Source organism: Chelonia mydas, chromosome 18, assembly GCF_015237465.2.
Source record: "Chelonia mydas isolate rCheMyd1 chromosome 18, rCheMyd1.pri.v2, whole genome shotgun sequence".
NCBI lineage: Eukaryota > Metazoa > Chordata > Testudines > Cheloniidae > Chelonia > Chelonia mydas.
The window spans coordinates 9,079,958-9,100,387 of NC_051258.2; the positions used below are offsets into that span (position 1 = coordinate 9,079,958).

The 20,430-nt window shown below is 47.8% G+C and overlaps 1 protein-coding gene across 6 annotated transcripts; it reads left to right on the plus strand.

Annotated features, from left to right (window-relative positions):
- Positions 1–1,691: 1,691 nt before the first annotated feature.
- CDA (cytidine deaminase) lies at positions 1,692–18,797 on the plus strand. 6 transcript variants are annotated; one of them, XM_043531829.1, is made up of 7 exons: positions 1,692–2,274; positions 2,692–2,778; positions 3,313–3,395; positions 7,471–7,708; positions 12,237–12,348; positions 15,104–15,161; positions 17,377–18,797. In XM_043531829.1, exons 3-7 carry the CDS (start codon positions 3,366–3,368, stop codon positions 17,488–17,490), a joined length of 552 nt encoding a protein of 183 aa, XP_043387764.1. In that variant the 5' UTR covers positions 1,692–2,274; positions 2,692–2,778; positions 3,313–3,365; the 3' UTR covers positions 17,491–18,797. The 6 variants fall into 6 exon arrangements, with proteins under 6 accessions (XP_043387764.1, XP_043387765.1, XP_043387766.1 ...); XM_043531830.1 differs by having other exon boundaries at positions 1,692–1,977; XM_043531831.1 differs by lacking the exon at positions 3,313–3,395 and having other exon boundaries at positions 1,710–2,274.
- The last annotated feature ends 1,633 nt before the right edge of the window (positions 18,798–20,430 follow it).

Consider the following 20,430-nt stretch of genomic DNA (forward strand, 5'->3'; position numbering starts at 1 on the left):
GTCAATAGGAACACTGGATAGATTTGGCCTAACAGATCCAGCCAGTGACCCACCTAGTCCAGTATCTACCCCTTGGCAGTGACCAATCCCGAAATGCTCCAGAAGGAGGTGAACTGGAAACTTTCCTACAATGCAGTTAGCCCACGGGACCCTCCTGCCCGGCCCCTGAGCTCCTGGCTGGGGAGGCTAGTCCCTGGCCCCCGCCCCCCGCTTTTCCCCATCCCCTGCAGCCTCAGCTCACTGCCCCACCGGTGCCATGCTCCGGGCGGCGGGGCTGCAAGCTCCTGGGGCAGTGCAGCTGTGGGGCCCGGCCGAACCCAGTCTCTGTGCCCCGCGGTGCGTGGCTGGCTCCGGCCAGGCGGCACGGCTGCAGTGCCTCCAGCCACGGGTGCTCCAGGCAGCGCAGTAAGGCGGCAGGGAGCGGGGGAGGGGGGTTGGATAGAGGGCAGGGGAGTACGGGGGGTGGTCAGGGGCTGGGGCTGTGGATAGCGGTTGGGGCGGTCAGAGGGCGGAGAACAGGGGGGTTGAATGAGGGCAGGGGTTCCAGGGGTGGTTGGATGGGGTAGGGGTCCGGGGGGGCATTCAGAAGGAGGTGGGGTTGGATGGGGTGGCGGGGGGCAGTTAGGGGCAGGGGGTCCGGAGGCGGTCAGGGGACAGAGAGCAGGAGGGGTGGATGGGGCAGGGGTCCCGGGGGGCCCATCAGGGAACAGAGGGGTTGGATGGGGCAGGGGTCCCAGGGGCGCTGTCGGGGGGGTTGGATAGGGGGTGGGGGCCGGGGCATGCACAGCCTCCCCTAACCGGCCCTCCATACAATTTCTGAAACCCGATGTGGCCCTCAGGCCAAAAAGTTTGCCCGCCCGAGTTAGCCAGTAGTACAATGCTGTGGCTAGAGGGGAAAACACCTTTCCTGACCCTCAGGTAGTCAGCAGAAGCCTTGAAACATGAGATCTGATTCCGTGAGATAGGAATATCTCACCGTCCATGAAAGCAAATGTTATCAATGGCTGTGAAATTATCCAGCCACAGCGTTTGACTTGCTGTGGCATGGAACAGGATCTATAACTGGCAGTGGGTGACGACAAGTTTCTCCAGCCGTGGGCAATAGATGGTTAACTGAATGCTCCCAGGAGATGTGTGTCAGCCAAGGCAGGTTGGACACAGCTTCCCGCAGCGTGTGGCAAACCAGTCAGATAGCAGTGTGATGATGGGTGTGCACATCACCCAGGCTCTAAAAGGGTTAATGTGGGAAGCCAGCTGACATACTGGGAGAGGCAGGCTTAACTGAGGGTGAAATTCAGCAGAGAAGGGGCTGGCAGAGGACTATAAACTGAGGAAGTTGACAGCAGAAGAGGGCTGCAGGCAAGGAGAGAGTCTGCAGTCACTCTCCAGGATGAGAGAAAGTCAATAGACCAGCTGGGATCCCAGCCGGAGTAGAGAAGGTTGGCAAGCAACCAAGGGAGACCTAGGGCAGTCACTGGGAGTGAAGCGGGCTGCAGGGGCAAGCCCTGATAAACGGACACAATCCGGACTTCCAGGAGAAAGCCCTGGGCGGTGTTCAGTGGAGGAACAGCAAAAGGGATTCAAGAGGCATGAAAGGCCAAGCCCAAGGAGGGCAGAAGTTGGCCTGGGTTTATTAGGAAATTCCAGGGGAAGTCCTGGAGGGGATTTTTCACGGAAGGAGGAGGAACTTACTCCGCTCTCATCTGACACACCTGTTCATTTTACCTGTCACTTGGGTTACCCATAATGCTCTTGATCCTGTTGGTTAATTATTACAGGCACTGGGCCTTCAGCGAGAGCTGCCCTCAGCTCAGCCCCCTCTACCTGAGCCTGCGTCAGAGTCCGAGCACCGACTTTCCCATGGTGAAGGACCCTGGTGCTGCACGCAGGGCGCCACTTCCACAGAAGAGCGTGTGACAAGGGAGTAAACCCCTGGCAGGAGCAGATCTGAAAGAATGCCTAAGGGAGCGGATGAGAGTGAGTTTCTATCAGGGTCGGTCCTGCCGGCTGCAGGACGGAGCCCCTATTATCCTATAGAGACAAGGTGGGGGAGGTAATATCTTCCATTGGACCAGCTTCTGTTGGCGAGAGAGAAGCATTTGAGCTTACAATGTGCGTACCCATGTGCAGACACCCTTGTGTACAGAGTCTGGTGTTCAGTTGGATTCACTTGCCTGTCCTCCCCAGTCACGGCTCTGACGTGTACGTGCCAGGCACCAGTGGAAACAGAGAGTGCCCCCTGGCCATCTTTCACACCCATGCCGCACCTCTGAGGTACCTGCTTGTCTATTTCTATGTGCTCTCCATGTACCATGATCCTGAGCCCTGGGCTTCCTCAGTAGCTGCATTTTAAACTGAAAGTGAAGACTTCATTACAAAGCAGCCCCCCACAACAGGCTGCAGCCAAGATCGGAGCCCTCTGGTGCTCGGTGCTGCACAAACACCCAGCAAGGGATTAGAGCTGGTTGGGGAAAAAATTCTGCAGAGAATTTCAATCAAAACAGAAATTTCATCAAAGCTTTCAGTGGAAAATTTTGACTTTTAATAAAAAATAAAACAATCAGACGTTGTTCAGTGTTTGGACAGGAAATTTTCAATTTTCTGATGAAAAATTTTTAAAAAAATTCTAGGAAAACTGATACTTTGAGTGTAAATTTCTTTTCATCTAAAACTGTAACTCTCTCTCCGAAGGGGCAACGTTCTCCCATGGGTACCTCACAACGGTGGGAGCCAGACTGCTAATCTTGGTGCTGTCTCCGCCTTGCTGCATGACCTTGAGTAAGTCACATCCACACTCTGTTCCATGGTTTTCCCCTCCCACCCCCACCTTTTCTCTCTCTTGTCTATTTAAATGGTACCGTTCTAAGGGCAGAGAGTGTTTTCTTATAGGGCTGGTCGAACATTTTCCATCGAACCCCTTTTCAGTGGGAAATTGGGTTGGGAGTTTGGGCAGCAGCTAGCACTAAGAGGGCTCTGATCCCAGCTGGAGCTGGTAGGCAGCACGGCAATACGACGGATCATAATAACAGCAATAACTGGTTAAAGCTGCATTTTGGAGCTAACTTGCCTTTCCTGGGTTGAGCCTGGGCAAAATGCTATCATTAAAAGTAACCATCTAGCTAAATGCCAAGCAGGAGCAGAATGACTGCCTGCTTTCTACCGAACCTTTCAGAGATAACGAGTGCATTTATCATCATGAATCAGAAGTCTCTATGCTTTAATGGGGGGTGGGGGAGGAGAGTAATTTTTAATGGAATAAACAGCAGCTGGAATAGTATGATCAGTACAGTAGCCCTTGTATTCGTTATTTAGATATTCAACTTTGCCTGTAAATCACCGAGGTGGCCTTATTGAGGGACAGTCTAATGAGAGAGAGTTGTTTCCTCATACACAAGGTAAGCTGGCAGAATGATTCAGCAGGAAAACAGCTGCAGTCAGCAAGGTGTCTTCCTCCGGGGTTAGTGTTTATAACCACAAAGTACACAGAAAATGCCCCAGCCTGAGGTTCAACCCAGTCCTATGACCCGACCTTCCCACACTGCCTCCCAAACAGTCAAATTATTCCCCTTCCCCTCTATGCACCTTGTCTAGCCACTTATATCAGAGTAGCGAGCACAATGGGATGTCAAATGACGTCATGCTTGTTCGTAGGGGCCCAGGTAGAGACCCTGCCCGGCCCCAAGGAATTCATTGAGTTGTCAGGGTTATTCATTCGAGGGAGAAGAACCCAAGGTCAGGTCTGTTGCAAAATCTGGTCTGTGGGAGGGAGTCCTTTAAGGTCACAGAAATATTTAACCATAGCATCTTTCAGGGCATGCCTGGCTGAGCACTGCAGTTTTACCAGAAAGCTATACCCATACACTCACTGGTGGCTGCACTGACACTTTCCGCCTAAAATACTTAATTAACTTTAGGAAGGACAATTATATATGCACCGATTCACATCCAAATCATTGTAATGTATATTTGTAGGCTTTTTTGGCAGATTCAGTAACAAAAATAATGCTGACTTCCCCTTCAGTGCCCCCCCTCACACACACCCCCCCGCCCACACATACATCCAGGGCTTAATAATTCCTGGGGCTTGCTATGAAAAGTGATATTTGTATATTTGTTAATATCAGAGCACACTTAGTCGCTACCCCGGAGGCTATGAAAAGTGATATTAACAAACATACGAGTATCACTTTTCACAGATAGCTAGTAAGTCTGCTGTGAAACGTGATATTTGCATGTTTGTTAATATCACTTTTCTCAGCAAGCCTCCAGGACCCATTGAGCCCTGGATGCGGGGGCTGAAGGGAGAGGCAGCAGGGGCCAGAGGCGATGGTGGGATGGATGCGGGGCCAGGGGAGGCAGTGGGGGCCCAGGACAATGGCGTGGATGGATGCAAGGCCAAGACGGCAGCAGGGTTCTGGTGGGGAGGGTGTGTTGGATATAGCTGACAGCTGCTGTGGGAGGCAGCGGGGGCCTGGATGGACACAGGGGCAATGGGGATGGGTGATGAGCCCCACTGTTGCATGGCCAGAGCCAGGTGTCTGCTGCCCTGTGGCCAGGGCTGGGGCTCAGTGCCCGCAGCCAGAACCCGGAGCTGGATGCTGGAGCCCAGGAGTGTGTGGCTGGAGTCAGGAGTCAGCGCTCGCCACTGCTGCGTGGCTGGAGTCGGCGCTCACTGCTGTGCGGCCAGGGGCTGGCATCCAGGGCCAGCTCCTGCCACCGCGTGGCAAGAGCCCTGGAACAGAGCAGTCGGTCGGTGCCTGCCACTGCGTGGCCGGAACTGGGGACCAGAGGCCGACTAAGCTCTGTGGCCGGAGCCGGGGATCAGCACCTGCTGCCCCGTGGCCAGAGCCAGGGATTGGCACCCAAAGCCTTGTGGTGGGAGCCTGCGGCCGGGGCTGGCGTCGGCGTCTGTGGCCAATGCCTGCCACTGCGTGGCAGGAGCCCGGGACTGGAGCCAGGAGCCAGCGTCTGCTGCCACGGAGCCAGAACCAGGGGCTGGAGTCTGAAGCCCCGCAGCTGGAGGCCAGGGCCGTGTGGCCAGAGCCGGGAGGGTCAGTACCCGCTGCCCCGCGGTTGCAGCCCAGGGCCGCACAGCCAGGATCCTGAAGTCCCACCACTGCAGCCTGCTGCCCAAACCCCGTCCCCCCAGGGTGCGTCAAGAACTCACCTTGCTCCTGCAGTGTTGCGCCCCACCTCTCTCCAGAGGCAGTGCAGGGGAGCCACATCCAGGAGCAACAAGGAGGGAGGGGGAGGGGCCAATACTTTGTCCCGTGCTCCCCCGATCACCACCCAGGAGGCTGTTGGGGCCAAACAAAAAGCCCCTGGTGGCCACATGCGGCCACGCTGGCCACATGTGAGAAACGTTGGCCTAGAGTCACAGAGCTGCCGAGCACTCCCTGTGCTTTCAGTAGGAGTTGTGGGTGCTCGGGACGTGTGACAACTGGGCCCTACCGGCCAATTTTTGAGAGCTCAGTGCAGGTAGGGTGACCAGATGTTCCATTTTTAAAGGGATAGTCCTGGTTTTTGGGACTTTTTCTTATATAAGCACCTATTACCCCCCACCCCCTGTTCTTTCATAGTTGCTATCTGATCACCCTAAGCCGGGGTACATGCTGGCTCCTTGCCTCAGTTTGGGTACCGAACTCTTGGCAAACGTGCCCTATCTCTAGGCTTGGCAGAATTTGATTTTTATTTTTTTATCATTTTGATAGATAATATCGAGTATTTTTAAGCATTTTTTTTCCAATTTAAATTTTCACAGTTGTGGGAAATCATGGTGGGGGGAGGATGTGTCAGATAATAGGGGAGATCAGATATTAATTATTTAATGACCGTAGACCCCGAGATTCAAAAAGTTAAACCTTTATAACCGTTAGACACAATCAGATAATGTCACATGTCAAAATATACACAGTAAATATCCTGAAATCAAACCTTAATGCGTTCTCAAGCAGTGTTTTTCTTACTTTGCCTATCTGTACATTTTAGATGATTATTGCTGGAAATATTATTTCATCGGTTTGTGTTTTTATGGGGAAATTGACATTTACTGACAGATACTGATGTCCTTCCAAGTCTTCATAGGTGCTGGAACTAGGGGTGCTGCTGCACCCCCTGGCTTGAAGTGGTTTCCATTATATCCAGGGTTTACAGTTCGGTTCAATGGCTCTCAGCACCCCCACTATAAAAACTGTTCCAGCCCCCCTGGCCTACCTATCTCTCACCATCAGCTCGGGTTTGTCACTGAGTGTCTGTAGTCCTTTTTCAGAGGGGTAGCCGTGTTAGTCTGTATCAGCAAAAACAACGCGGAATCCTTGTGGCACCTTAGAGACTAACAAATTTATTTGGGCATAAGCTTTCGTAGGCTAAAACCCACCTCATCAAAGTGGATTATAGCCCACAAAAGTTTATGCCCAAATACATTTGTTAGTCTCTAAGGTGCCACAAGGACTCCGCGTTGTTGTTTCTGTAGTCCTGGTATTTCCTTGCAGATTTTCCTCTGCGCCCCCTGAATTTCCTCCCAAGGCCAATTCACCTCCTGGCAAAATGCCCCAGGCTGATGCACTGAAAGGAGGGGGGGACTGCAGAGCTGGGCATAAAGTGGGTGGCACTCTCTGACAGCTCTCCAGCGGTTCCACTAGCCGAAAGGCACTTTGAGAACCAGCTCGGACCTCAGAGGGTGGAAGCTGCTTTTGCTCATGCAGAGCCAATCAGAGCCAGGCGGCCAGGGCATTGCAGGCTTTAGCCAATCGTGTGGGAAGCCTGTCGCTGTGAGGATGAATGCAGAGCCCTCCAAGCTGGAGCTTGTTGCTTCTTTGTTGCTGCATTGTCATGGGACGGCTCCTTCCCTGAAAGCTCCTTTTCAAGCAGAGAGTCCTACCAAAGGTACATGCTCATCCTCAGCCCCAGCTTGCTCCCACAGAGGCACAGCAGTGGGGAGACAGACTGGCCGGGGTGGAGAAGGACAGCTCCATTGCAGAGAGAGGAGGGCGATCAAGTGCACTGATTTGCTCTGGACCCACCTCATGGAGACAGCGTGCGCACCAGTGCAGAGATACTGGTGAGAACGTAGAGCACGCCTCACAAACTGCCCATGACTCCACCCTGTCCTACACACTCTGAGAGGGAGAGTGCAGCCAGGCCTGGGAACGCACGCTCGCACTTAGTGAGAGCTGAGCTGACCGTTAGACTCCTGAGCTAGAGGGATACGCAACACAGGAAAATCACAGAGCCACTGACAGAGGATGAGAGTGAGAGAGCAGAATTGCAACACACACACTCAAGAGGAAGACACATGCAAATCCTCCACTCGCTGGCACTCAGAGACACGTCCTCCACATCCACACTATGAGTCAGTTTATCACACACACACACACACACACACACACATATTTACACACATACTTTCTTCAGGAGTGGAGACTGGCACTTCCTCTTGCTCATACCTGTTTTTCCCCTCACTGGCTGCAGTTGCAAAGAGGAGAAGTCCTGCAGATACCCGTGAGCGTAACCATGGCCCAGGTGCAGTACGACTGTTCCAGGGGGAATCATCCGAACGTCTCCAATTCAACAGCCTCCCCCGTGGGACATGAGCAAATTCATCTCCTGTTGAACGTCTGCAAGGAAGCAAAGAAATCTGCTTACTGTCCATATAGTCACTTCCCAGTGGGAGCGGCGCTACTGACTTGCGATGGGAAGATCTTCTCTGGTAAGTAAGGGCCGCGCTTCCCCATACGGTAACACCTCAGCTCCTGAAGAGCTGGGCCCGATGCTCTCCCAGAGATTCAGGTGTCTCTGAAGAGGCAGAGGCAGTGGAGTGAGGGCTCCCTGAAAAGGCAGAGACTGTTTGATAGCAGCGTCTGGTTTGTGCCACGAGCAAAATGCTGTACAGCAAAATTGCCCTGTATTCTTCATGTCGTCCTCCTTTGCTTCCCCAAGATGTGGTGCTGGCCTTGCGCAGCTGTAAGCTGGTTTGGATTTGGGCCGTCCTTTCCAAACTGGGTCACAGTTTATAATCCGTCTCTGGTTCTGCTTCCTGTCAATGGCCTGCCTTCCTCCTCCAGCCCTGGACTAGCAAGAGAAACTAAACCGGGAAGCCCCTTGCTTCCATCTTGTTTGTGCCCCGCCGGGGCCCACAGGCTATGGAAATTACGGCATACTCACCAGCGTTGCCAGCCCTTGAGCGTCTCTTACAAGTCTCATGATGTTTCCAACAGCCCAGCTCCTCGAGAAATGAGAGAACCTCAGCTTTCATTTTTGTAATAGTACATTTCTAGCCTTCACGGCTGCAGACAAAAGTTTTTGGAAAAAGCGACCCCCAAAGGCTCAAAAACACAGGAGGCAAAGAAAAAGACCCCACATCTACTACTGCTAGAATCTTATGATTTTCAAGCCAATCTGGGGGGCCTGACTCATTATTTTTGTCTGTGTTTCCTGGTACTGTCCCATCTGTCTATATCGGCCCATTTCTTGTCTTATGGAACGTAAGCTTTCAGGAAGGAACCATTTTTTCATTCTGTGTTTGTGGGCACTTACTGCGGTGGGGTCCTGGCCTATAACTGGGGCTCCTAACGGCTATTGCAGTGCAAAGAATCATGAGTCTTGAAAGGCTGAGGCTGGCAATCCTGCATATGTCAGGGGTCAGAGCAGATCGCACTGACTATGCCATTCTGCCCTGCCTGCCTGTGCCATATTGCTCTCCCTTGCTGAGCAACAAGAGGCTACTGTCTGATCTCCTGGACTGCATTCAAATCTTTGCTGCAAAACAAGTCAGGGCTGGGAGAGCCCACTGGAGTCACAGCTCCTCCGTGATGCTGGCTAAGCCTGGGCTAGGTTTCCTCTATGCCTGGTCAAAGTTGAGACATCTGGGCAGGATGGGGATTTCCTCTTAGGATAGTGAACTATGAGGCATCTCTTTGTCATAGTGACAAAAGAGACAATGCTGTGGGGCTGGGAGACATGCCTGATCTTGCCTTGGATGGGGATGGCCCTTGGGGGTTCTTCCCAGGTCCCTGTGCAATCAGAAACTGGGGCCTGTTGAAGGAAAGGGTCAAAAAGAGATGGGTTTGGAGACTCCAGCACTATCACTTCACTCCCGGGAGAATGAAAAAGAGGGGAGCCAGGAGACTTCACCTCCCTTTCTGACAGGAGCCAGCTGGGCTCAGGGGCAGACCTACCTACTTTTCTGAAGGTTTCATGGTTAGAGCTAAGTAAATAATGAAAAATATGTGTAACCCACACACCTTCTGGGTGTGGCGTTTGTCCCACCTCGTGGCACTGAGTCCACTCTGAGGGAGTTCAATGAGTCTGCTCTGCAGCCTTAGCTAAGAGTCAGGTGGCTTTTAGCTCATGCAGTAGAGGCTCATGAACTTAGCTCCAGAGGTCCCAGGTTCGATCCCGCTCATGAACTCAGCTCCAGAGGTCCCAGGTTCGATCCCCCCCGTCGACGACCAGGATCTGTTGGCAGTACAGGTGTATTTGCAAATAATTATCCAATGGGAAAAAGTCTGGATATTGTGCCTTTAGGATCCTTTTTCTTCCTTTCATCAGCAAACCTGCAGTGTGCCTTTACAGCTTACTTTTCAGAGGTGCTGAGCACCTGCGGGGCTCATTGATTTCAGCTGAAGTCGCAGGTGCTCAGCAAATCAAGGGCTCAAGATCGTGCAAACATTTATGCACATACTGAACTTTACTTGCTTTCTTAAAATTAGGCACGTGCTTAAGTGCTTTGCTGTCTCAGGACCATATAGTACTTAAAATAACAAACCCTGTATAAAATACCTTGCACCTGCATCCCCATAACAAAGCAGTCATCCAAGGAGGCAATTAAATACTAAAGAAAGACAAAGGCTGAATGGCCAGAACTACTGAAATGCACTTTAACTTTGGGACTCTGGTGATCTAACCCCATTGAATGCCATTGAACGGAGGATTCTGCTGATTGCATGAAGAGAGGGAGCTGCTATCACAATTCTGAGTGCTGTTAAAAGTGGTGCTGGTAATTCAGTGGGTGAATTCTTCTGTCTGGGTCAGTCCGATACCCGCCCCCTGTTGTGGTGGTAGCGGAACCCCAGTGCCGGAAGGGCTGTCTTCTGAAGGTCAAAATTCGCTGCAAGCTTAAAGAGCATGACTCCATTGACTTCAATGGAGTTGTGCCAGCTAACACCAATGCTGAATTTGGCCTATAGCCTTAAAAGGTCCTGTCATAAATATAAAGGGAAGGGTAAACACCTTTAAATCCCTCCTGGCCAGAGGAAAAACCCTTTCACCTGTAAAGGTTTAAGAAGCTAAGATAACCTCGCTGGCATCTGACCAAAAGGACCAATGAGGAGACAAGATACTTTCAAAGCTGGGGGGAACAAAGGGCTCTCTCTGTCTGTGTTGTCTTTTGCCGGGACCAGAGCAGGAATGCAGATCAGAACTCCTGTAAAGGGTTAATAAGCAATTTAGTTAGATATGCATTAGATTCTGTTTTGTTTAAATGGCTGATAAAATAAGTTGTGCTGAATGGAATGTATTTTCCTGTTTTTGTAACTTAAGGTTTTGACTAGAGGGATTCTCTATGTTTTGAATCTGATTACCCTGTAAGGTATTTACCACCCTCATTTTACAGAAGTGATTCTTTTACTTTTTCTTTAATTAAAATTCTTCTTTTAAGAACCTGATTGCTTTTTCATTGTTCTTAAGATCCAAGGGTTTGGTTCTGTGTTCACCTATGCAAATTGGTGAGGATTTTTATCAAGCCTTCCCCAGGAAAGGGGGTGTAGGGCTTGGGGGGGATTTGGGGAGGAAGGACATTTCCAAGTGGGCTCTTTCCCTGTTATATTTGTTAAACGCTTGGTGGTGGCAGCAATAAGGTCCAGGGACAAAAGGTAAAATAGTTTGTACCTTGGGGAAGTTTTAACCTAAGCTGGTAAAAATAAGCTTAGGGGGTTTTTCATGCAGGGCCCTACATCTGTACCCTAGAGTTCAGAGTGGGGAAAGAACCTTGACAGGTCCCATGTCATTAATTATTACTTATTTTAAATATTGATTTATGTTATACTAGTGCAGGGCCGGGCAAACTTTTTGGCTAGAGGGCCACATCTAGGTATGGAAATTGTATGGTGGGCCATGAATGCTCACGAAATTGGGGGTTGGGATGCGGAAGGGGGCGAGGGCTCCGGCTGGGGCTGCGGGCTCTGGGATGGGGCCAGAAATTAGGAGTTCAGGCTGTGGGAGGGTGCTTCGGGCTGGGGCAGGAGTGCAGCTGGGGGGTGAGGGCTCTGGCTGAGGGTTCGGGCTCAGGGGTGCAGGAGGGTGGGACCGAGGGGTTTGGAGGGCAGGAGGGGGATCAGGGCTCGAGCAAGGGGTTGGGGCTCAGGAGGGGGTTGGAGTCAAGGCTCCGGGTGGTGCTTACCTCAAGCAGTTCCCGGGAGCAGCGGCATGTCCCCCATCCAGCTCCTATGCAGAGGCATGGCCAGGTGGCTCTGTGCGCTGTCCTATCTGCAGGTGCCGCCCCTGCAGCTCCCATTGGCCCTGTTTGCTGGCCAATGGGAACTGCAGGGGCGGCGCTTGGGGCAGAGGCAGTGCGTGGAGCCCCCTGGCTGCCCATACGCATAGGAGCCGGAGCGGGGACGTGCCACTGCTTCTGGGAGCCATGCAGAGCAAGCCCCCGACCCCACTCCCCGGCAGGAGCTCGAGAGCCAGATTAAAACGTCTGAAGGCCGGATGTGGCCCCTGCGCTGTAGTTTGCCCACCCCTGTACTAGTGCATTTTAAGAGCTAATGTAAAAAGCTGCACAAAAGAAGCCATTCGCAGCGTGCCACAAAAAGTATTCTTGGTCCTACAAAACTCAACAATTCGGCTATGTATTTTTGAGGGCCATCTACTGGCACTGTATCCCTTAACTCTGTGTTTACATGTATACAGATATACAGTGCTCTCATAGCTGGGCATAATTAGGGGCATAATTAGGCGGTTTAGCCCATAGGGGTCTGGCCGTTTTGCAGTGTGAGTAATTACATTCTGCCTCCCTAAATCCCATCTGCAATTTCAGCTGGGCACCACGCTCTCCACTTCCCCTCACACTGCTGTGTCATGCGGCTGTGCGTGCGCCACCCCAGTGCTGGGTGCAGTGATTCCTGTCCGTGACCTTGTAGAGCACTCCTGGATGAAGGGCACTGCATCGGTAGCTGAGACTGTATTTATTGTCAGACAAGTCTGAAAAGTAACAACGTGCTCTGTGTTTCCTTTAGGCTGCAATGTAGAAAACGCCTGCTACCCCTTGGGGATATGTGCTGAACGCACCGCCATTCAGAAAGCCGTATCAGAAGGGTACGTGAATTTCAGAGCCATGGCCATTGCTAGGTAAGTGACAGCTCTGAATCATATCCCTTTGAATCATTTCAGAATGTGCTTGGACAGGAAACCTGCGCAACACTTTTGTTCCTCTAATTCTCTACTTCGTGCGCTCTAAACACACAGGCACGTACAGCTCTGGGTGGTGGCAAGAGGAAATTGCCATCCTTTCAAAATGAGCTTTCCCTTTTACCTAATTTTTGCAGCATCAACTTTGAAGACTGGGAGAAAAAAGTGATTAGAGAGTTTTGTTTTGCGAGATTATCATTAAACTACATTGCAACCGCTTTTAAGACCGAGGTCCGGGTCCTGCCAGCCCTTACTCATGCAGATAGTCCCACAGAAGTGAGTAGGACCATTTGAGGGACCCTGATCCCGCAAACTGATCTGTGCAGGACCTCACAGGACTCAGCAGGGCACAGAGGTCCAGTTTGCACAATCCAGGCCCAAGTGAGCACCCAAGGGAGATGCAAAAATCAGCTGTGGGCCTTTAACTAAAGATTGAATGCAACCATCCTAGAAATCTAGTTGAGACTTTCAAATTGGTCACCTAAAACTGGAGGCTGCTATTTAGTTCGTCCTTACTGTGAGCTTATGTTGTATGATGTGTCTATTGGCTCCTAATTATTGGCTTGATACAGAGCAAGTGAGGAGTTGTTGAGAACATTTTGTCCTAATAGACTAAAAGCAGAAGAGATGTCAAATTATACTACTTGGGAACAATCCATGTCAGTAACCAGAGCTAAGGAATTAATTTTATTCAGAACAAAGGGGCCACATTCATGAAAAGGGATAATGAAGAGAGAGAAATTGTAGGTTTGAATTTTAACAATCACCCGACATCCTCTCTTTGTTTTAGTCTCTCCTTTCAAATGTTCATGAATATTTCTAGGGATAATGAGCAGGTTTCTATATTTATATTAACCTGGTGCTTGCTAAGGAGCAGATCCCTTGTCTACACACAATGATCATCAACACTAGAAAGGAGTAAAAGCTATATGCTTATGTAGTTCATCCCGTGCAGAGTTGTTAGCTACGAGGTACTCCTGAGTGCTTTGTCCAGGCTTGTTTTTTAAATGCCTTCCAACACCTCCCTCAGGAGGGTATTTCACATCCTAACAGACTTTGTGGTTAGAAAGCTGATCCTAATATTCATTTGAAATGCACCATTCTTTCACTTCACACCGTTACTCCTAGTAATATAATCTTATGTCCCCCCATCCCCAAATGATTCTCATGCCTTCCTTGATCTTCACACCTTTCAGATACTTGGAGATAGATACACAGGTGTCAGAATCCTAGTAAAGTCCAAACTAATGGGCCAATGCTTTCCCTATGGGGTTCTCCCAGTAAGGGATGAAAACGGAATAAATACCAGCACAGAATGGCCAATGTATGCAGAAGAGGATGAGATGCACATAAATAGCAACATCCCCTCTTTCCACGGAAACCTCTGGGGGTTTTGGGAAGACATGACAAGGTCATGGCCAGGGAGAAAGTTGCTGCCCATGTGGTATCAACCCTCCCGCCCTCACCCCTCCAAACTCACAAATCTGTGGGGATTTACTGCAGGTCCGGGTAGTAAAAGCCTGGAGTGGATTTTCCCAGCCTTGTAATGTTCCCTGCATCTGAACCCTGTGCAGTGTGGAGCCCAGCTCCATAGAACCTCCCTGTGTGCTGTTGTGTAGGGGACTGTATCCTGGAAAGCAGTGGTTCTGAAAAGAAGACATAGTGGACAAGCAACTCAACATGAGTCCCCAGTGTGATGCTGTGACAAAAAGGCCAATACCATCCTCAGATTTATAACCCGGGGAGTACTGAGTGGGAGGAGAGAGGTGAATGTATCTGAACACGCCATTGGTGAGACCAATACTGGCATACACCATCCAGTTCTGGTGGCCACATTTTTAAAAAAATGTTGAAAAATTGGAGAGGGTGCAGAAGAGAGCCACAAAAATGATTTGAGGGCTGGAGAGAATGCCTTACAGAGTGAGCACATTTATTCTTAAGGTAAAAGCACCACAGAGAAACCATAATAAAAACAATAAAACACACACCAGATATAACAGGAGTCACTCATCAGTCTTATGAGACCCTAGTAAGCCCAAGTATTTCCAACCCTTCCGCCTGGGTGGGGCCCCCTTTGGTCCTGTATATTTGCTGGATCAGTAGGCAAGCACTGTATCAGTTCAAGGGCATCCCTTTATACCAAAAAGTCCTTTCTTTGTATGCTAATCTTTGGAAAACCCAGTTTGAATCAGTATGTGCAAACCACTCCAGGGAGTGGTACCTCACTGATGTTAAAGAACTTCTAGAGAGGGACTTGCCTTAATCACCCCCCACACACACACACACATATCCCATCACCAGCACGGTCTTTAGTTCCTGTAGGTGCTGTGATAGCCCTCCCCCATAGAGTACAACACAATCATACATAAACCATTCATAGATTTAATACAATCTGGTCCGCAATGTGTGGGGCTGCATTATCTGTCACAGCTACTGTCCTGGGAGACGTTGGGCAAGTCACTTTACCTCTCTTTTCCTCAGTTTCCCCGTCTGTCACATAGGGACAATGATCTTGACCCTCCTTTGCAAAACACGTTGGGATTTATGGGAAGAAAGAGCAATCAAAGTGCTATTTACTAACTACTGTTTGTTATTATTTGATGCATTAACTACATTATTTATCTGATGCATTAACTGTAGACAGTTTTTCCATCATGAGCTGGACTGACCTCTGCATTCTATTCTCCTTTGATAGCAACACTGAAGATGACTTTATTGTGCCCTGTGGGGCCTGCAGACAAGTAATGAGAGAGGTAAACAACTTTTGCTTTCTTTTTCAACAGCTGAAACTAAACTGCTTTAATTCCCACCCACCTGCCTGGGCGAGAACATTTGTTTCTTTCAGACCCCACAATGCTCACTCTGAAATGTCAGGGGACATAGCTCAAAAGTTTGCAGAGTAAGGAAACATTCTGAGATGTGCAAAATTGTGAGCGTCCCACTTCCTGCACCCCACAGCTCCAAGCTGGGAATGTAGAGAATGACAAAAGGAGAGGGAAGCTCTTGGGTCAGTAAACAAGGGCTTCCAAGTTTGGAAACAATATTGATCCCTTGAGTGCTGACCACAGTGTGTTTTCAAGGGCAGAAACAGAAGGAAAGTTTAGCTCTGGTGTAAGTAGGTGTGGCTTCAATGCAGCTTACGCTAGAGCCAGATTTGACCCTACAGCTCACAATTGCATTATTCCAGGACCAAAGCATGAAAAGGGAGCCAAGCTGGAGTGCAAGGGCTCTGTTCAGGTAAAAATGCACGGAAACATGACAGAGATGAGGCAAGGAATCCTTGGCCCCAGCATATACTTTGGGGTTTTCTAGGCACTCAGCTTGTGGATACTGGGGGAAGTATCAGATAAGGACTGGTGCTCCCCTCAAGCACAGGGTTTGGGGCACTGCAGAAATCTATTAGCTATGTCACCAAAGCATCCATTCCCCCCACCCCCCTCTGGTTGAGGCCACATGGACTGCAGAGATGCAGGAGGGGTTCAGAGTTCAGCCTGGGGGCTCCCTGTGTTACATAGTCTGCCAATGCAGCAAGGATGCAACATTTCCATTGCATTTGGGTCCTGCCTATCTGCAGAAGTCAGCTCGAGATTCAGCCTGCAGCATTTAGGGCCATTACTGTAGAATGCTATAGTATTTTGAAACACAGGGCTCTTAGGAGCCGCCACAGAGTTCATTTTCTTCATGAAGCTGCTTTTAATGTTTTCAGCATGACTTTAATGGCTAATGTTTAACTGATGGCAGATTCCCTACATGGATAAGCAGCATTATTTCAAAGGTAAAGTTCCCTGAGGGCCTGATCCCGTGTACTTTATGCATCTGAAATTCCCTTTGGAGGTTTAAGCCAATTTTGGCTCTCCAAGAAATGAAGTATCAGGCTCTAATCTAGCAACTGGTAGAGGCTTTAAAAGGTTGCTCAGAGTTTCATTAATGTGCTTATATTATAAAGGCCTCCAAACTTTGCACCAAGAAAGAGGTTGCTTTAAGAACTTGCCAAGAGCCTAAAGTGGAACAAGTGGGCAGATGTGACCTTCAGGCAGGGAGCTGGAAGGAGGGTTAAGGAGCTCTTGGTGTAAAACACGGCAGAAGGCTCAGGATAGGAACAGGGAGAGAAAGGGGTCGGAATAGGCAAAGTTAATGTTAGGAAAATACAAAAGCATTAAGCAAACAAACAAACCCCAATAAGAATAAACAAAAAGAAAAAAGGAAGATGGTGAAACAAACCAAACACAAGCCAAATAGCCAAGTGTTAACATGCCGAACAATGGCAAAATCTAATGGGCAATGAGCCAGGTGCCGGCTGCAGTAAAAAAAAAAGTTAACAGAATACTCATTTTAATTGAATTTACTTTAACTGTGTTCACCCCCCACTTTCTGCAAATATTCTAGCAAATGACTCTGTGCAAGACTAGCTATAGGAGTGTGACTCTCTTTATGACTGCGTTTTTAGCCTCTGCTCCTGAAGTTCTGGGTGGGTAGATTCCTGAGCCTGTGCAAAGCGGACTGCCCGTAGGTGCAGGGATCAACCCATAAGGAATAATTTGCATGATCGTGGCCTTCAAGAGTAAGCTCTTCATGGCAGTGACTTTGTCTTATTGCATATCTGTAAAGCGCTGGGCATGCTTTGGCATTGATCCTGCATTTGGATCTACCTGGGCACAGGACACATTTGATCACAGGATCAGGGCCTGTGTGCACTATAAAAATAATATAATAAAAAGATCAGTAATTGCTTCACCCACCCGTGAAATGCAGCCACCTCTGGGTTGACGTGCAGGACCATCATATGGGACAATGAAACATAAAAAGAATGGCCAGCCACTTTGACAGATACCACATTTTTTTAAAACACACATATTGTTTCTGCTTATGGTTTATTTAACTAGTTTTCGCTATTTGGTAAATACCAATGAACAATTCACAGTTCTGCACAAGTGTGATTCACAGACAGTTCTCTGACTCTTCTTCTAGTTCAGTAGAGACTGGGACATTTACATGACAAAGCCAGATGGGACCTATATAGTCAAGACTCTTCAAGAGCTCCTGCCCCTGTCATTTGGACCAGAAGATCTGAAGAAGTTCTGAAGAAATCTGCAATGGCAGTAAAGAATCTCTAGACAATCATATGCTTTCTGTCTGCAGGACGAAGATTTATTTCAGTTACTTCCCAACTCTGCCTCTTAGGGAATGTTATTCAACTTCTTTAATCCTCAGGGAACTCCAGTGCAAATAATTTCCATTTGTACTAGGCCTGGGGAAGGGGTGGCAAGAACCAGATCTGCCTCACTGTGAATCGGCCAATCCCAAACGTTCACAAGTTCGGTTTAGCAGACATGGCAGTATGATGTCATGGTTAGAGCAGGTTGGAAATTTGTCAACAAAACATTTTGCATGGGAAAACACCCGTTGATCGAAACCATGTGAGCTAGTCACGTGACCACTCTGTGCCTCAGTTTCCTCACCTGGATAATGATGCATTAACCTTTTTTGCAAAGTGATTTGAGATGCTTGGGTGAGAAATGCTTTTATAGTGCTAAATACTATTCATTAATGCAGTTACTCCAGATTTATACTGGTTTAACTGAGACTGGCCTAAGAGTCTCATATAAGGTCAGAATGTAAGTTCTGATACACTAGAGGGTCCACATTATTCTGAAGCATATTACTCAAACACAATGGGGCACCTTCTCCCCCACATCTTCCTACCTCAAGTTATACGCTGTACACTTCTCTACTAGTGATTAGAGAACAACCAAACTAAAGATTCATTGAGTTCTGGTTGGGATCCAGATCTCATTTTATGCAAACCTCTAAAGTTCCAATGGAGGAGAATTTAACACGGAGTTTTAATTCTGGCCCATCACTGCTGTTGATCAAAATTGCACAGACCAATAAATCATACAAATCCAGGAATTCTGTAATGTAAAATAGTTATTTGTAAAGATCAGAAGAAAAACTAAATAAGAGAGAAGAGAAACTAAAGGTTTAATAAATCCAAAGTAGACTATCTTGTTCATATATGAAGCAGGTTATTAGTAAGCAACAGCCTATAGTAAACCGGGCAATTTAGATTACGCTGTTTATTGTAACTTAATTTTCAACACTTTGTGAACATCCTCTTCTTAGTTACCCTTAGTTTATTTTTCTTGATTTTATTTGTTTGTGTGTGTGTGTGAGAATGGATGGGAAAGGGAACATAGTGGTGAGAACCAGACAATACCCTAGAAGTTCTGTCTCAAGAGTAATATGATATTATGACTGTGCTACATTAGGCACAATGAAATGATCTGAAGTGAACAAAAATGGGTTAATTTTTCTAATCATGAAGCACTGTTGGTTATTTATATGTTATTGTAAATGTCCAAACAGAATAAATGTGGTCACTAATTCTACTACTCCATCAAACTGGTGTTTTATTACAGAACAGAGCCACACAAAACGGTGTGGTTTTAGTTCCTAGGAGTTTAGAGGTAAAACAGAACGACACAGCACTTAAGCTACAGATGCAGTCATACCTCAGGTAACACACTGCACTGAGTAACACATAACAGAGTACACATTCAGTATTACCCGCAGTGTAACACTGCATCCGATGAAGTGAGCTGTAGCTCACGAAAGCTTATGCTCAAATAAATTGGTTGGTCTCTAAGGTGCCACAAGTCCTCCTTTTCTTTTTACACAACAAGAGAGTATACAGCAGTGATCCCTGGTGCAACGACAGCATACAGAGTACATGATCTATACCCAGGGCACCACACTTCATGAAGAGATCCATACCCAGGGCAATACAGAATACGCAGAGTAACACATGGCAGCATGAAGCATACACAGTCCATACGCAGGGCAACACACACCAGGCAGAGTCTGCAATCCACAAAAAGCACAACACAGAGCATGCAGAGTACACATTCAATACCCAGGCCAACACACACCATGCCCAGTACACAATACATACCCAGAGCAACACACAGCTGCCTGTAGCATACACAGCCTTTACCCAGAGTAACACAGTACACAACCTGTACTCACAGTAACACACACAGCATGCAGAGCAGGGTGGATTTGATTTAAATCAAATTGATTTAAATCACTAGTCAGGAAGACTTGATTTAATCCTGGTTTTCTACCTAAAAGTGCATTCTTGTTGGTTGTTATAACCTTAATACATATTCTTCACAACTCAGAGATAGATGTAGGTTTCATTTTTAGAAGGTACACACTATACATTTTTAAACAGTGATTTATTTTGAAAACTTTTCAAATTAGTTTTACAGCTATATCAGAAAATGAATGATTGTTTGGTTATTTCATTTACCAAAGGTAATCGAAGCAGATATTTATGAAGTCATTGGGAGATGAACTATCTCCAATTCAACAAGTTAATCATTAATATTTGGGGGATTTTCTTGCCATGCTGTATTAGGAAGAGAACACCACCAGACAGACATTTAAATTGTTTTATTTAAGTAAAACAACAACGTTAAGTATTCTGATTTTTTTCTTCAACAGCAAACATATAATATTTTAACAAAACAAGCATATGTCCCTCACTTCTCACATTTATCTCCAGACTTCTTCTCCTTGTCCAGATCTATTCCACCCCCAACAATCTTCTATTCATTGAACTTTTTGAAACTTTGCACTTTTAGAGAGAGGTAAGGGATTGACTCTGTGTACACAAATTTGCAGAGGGACAATAGGGTTGAGGTCTGTTATTTCTCACTTCTATATATTATTTATTTTAAAACATTTTTGCTGTCAACAAGCATGTTACCTTTGGAGACACAAATCCACAGTTTGAGAACTGCAAAACTAAGCATCTCTGATGGTATCTTCTAAACTGAGCACTGAGTCCCATAGAAAGATTAACCTAAATAATCTATACAGAAGCCTGTGGAACCCCATAAAATTGGGTCCCTAATCCATGTACTATTAGAACTCATTTATAAAACTTTTCTTAAACATTACATGAATATATTGTCTCATACTATAGAATTAGAATTTATAATCCCTATTCTATGATGA

Bases quoted from the DNA above. Each gene is read 5' to 3' on its own strand.
- CDA (XM_007067717.4), top strand. From the start codon at position 7,348: ATGAGTCAGTTTATCACACACACACACACACACACACACACATATTTA. The intron at 7,709-12,236 runs GTAAGTAAGGGC...TGTTTCCTTTAG, and splicing joins CGATGGGAAGATCTTCTCTG to GCTGCAATGTAGAAAACGCC. The intron at 15,162-17,376 runs GTAAACAACTTT...CTCTTCTTCTAG, and splicing joins GCAGACAAGTAATGAGAGAG to TTCAGTAGAGACTGGGACAT.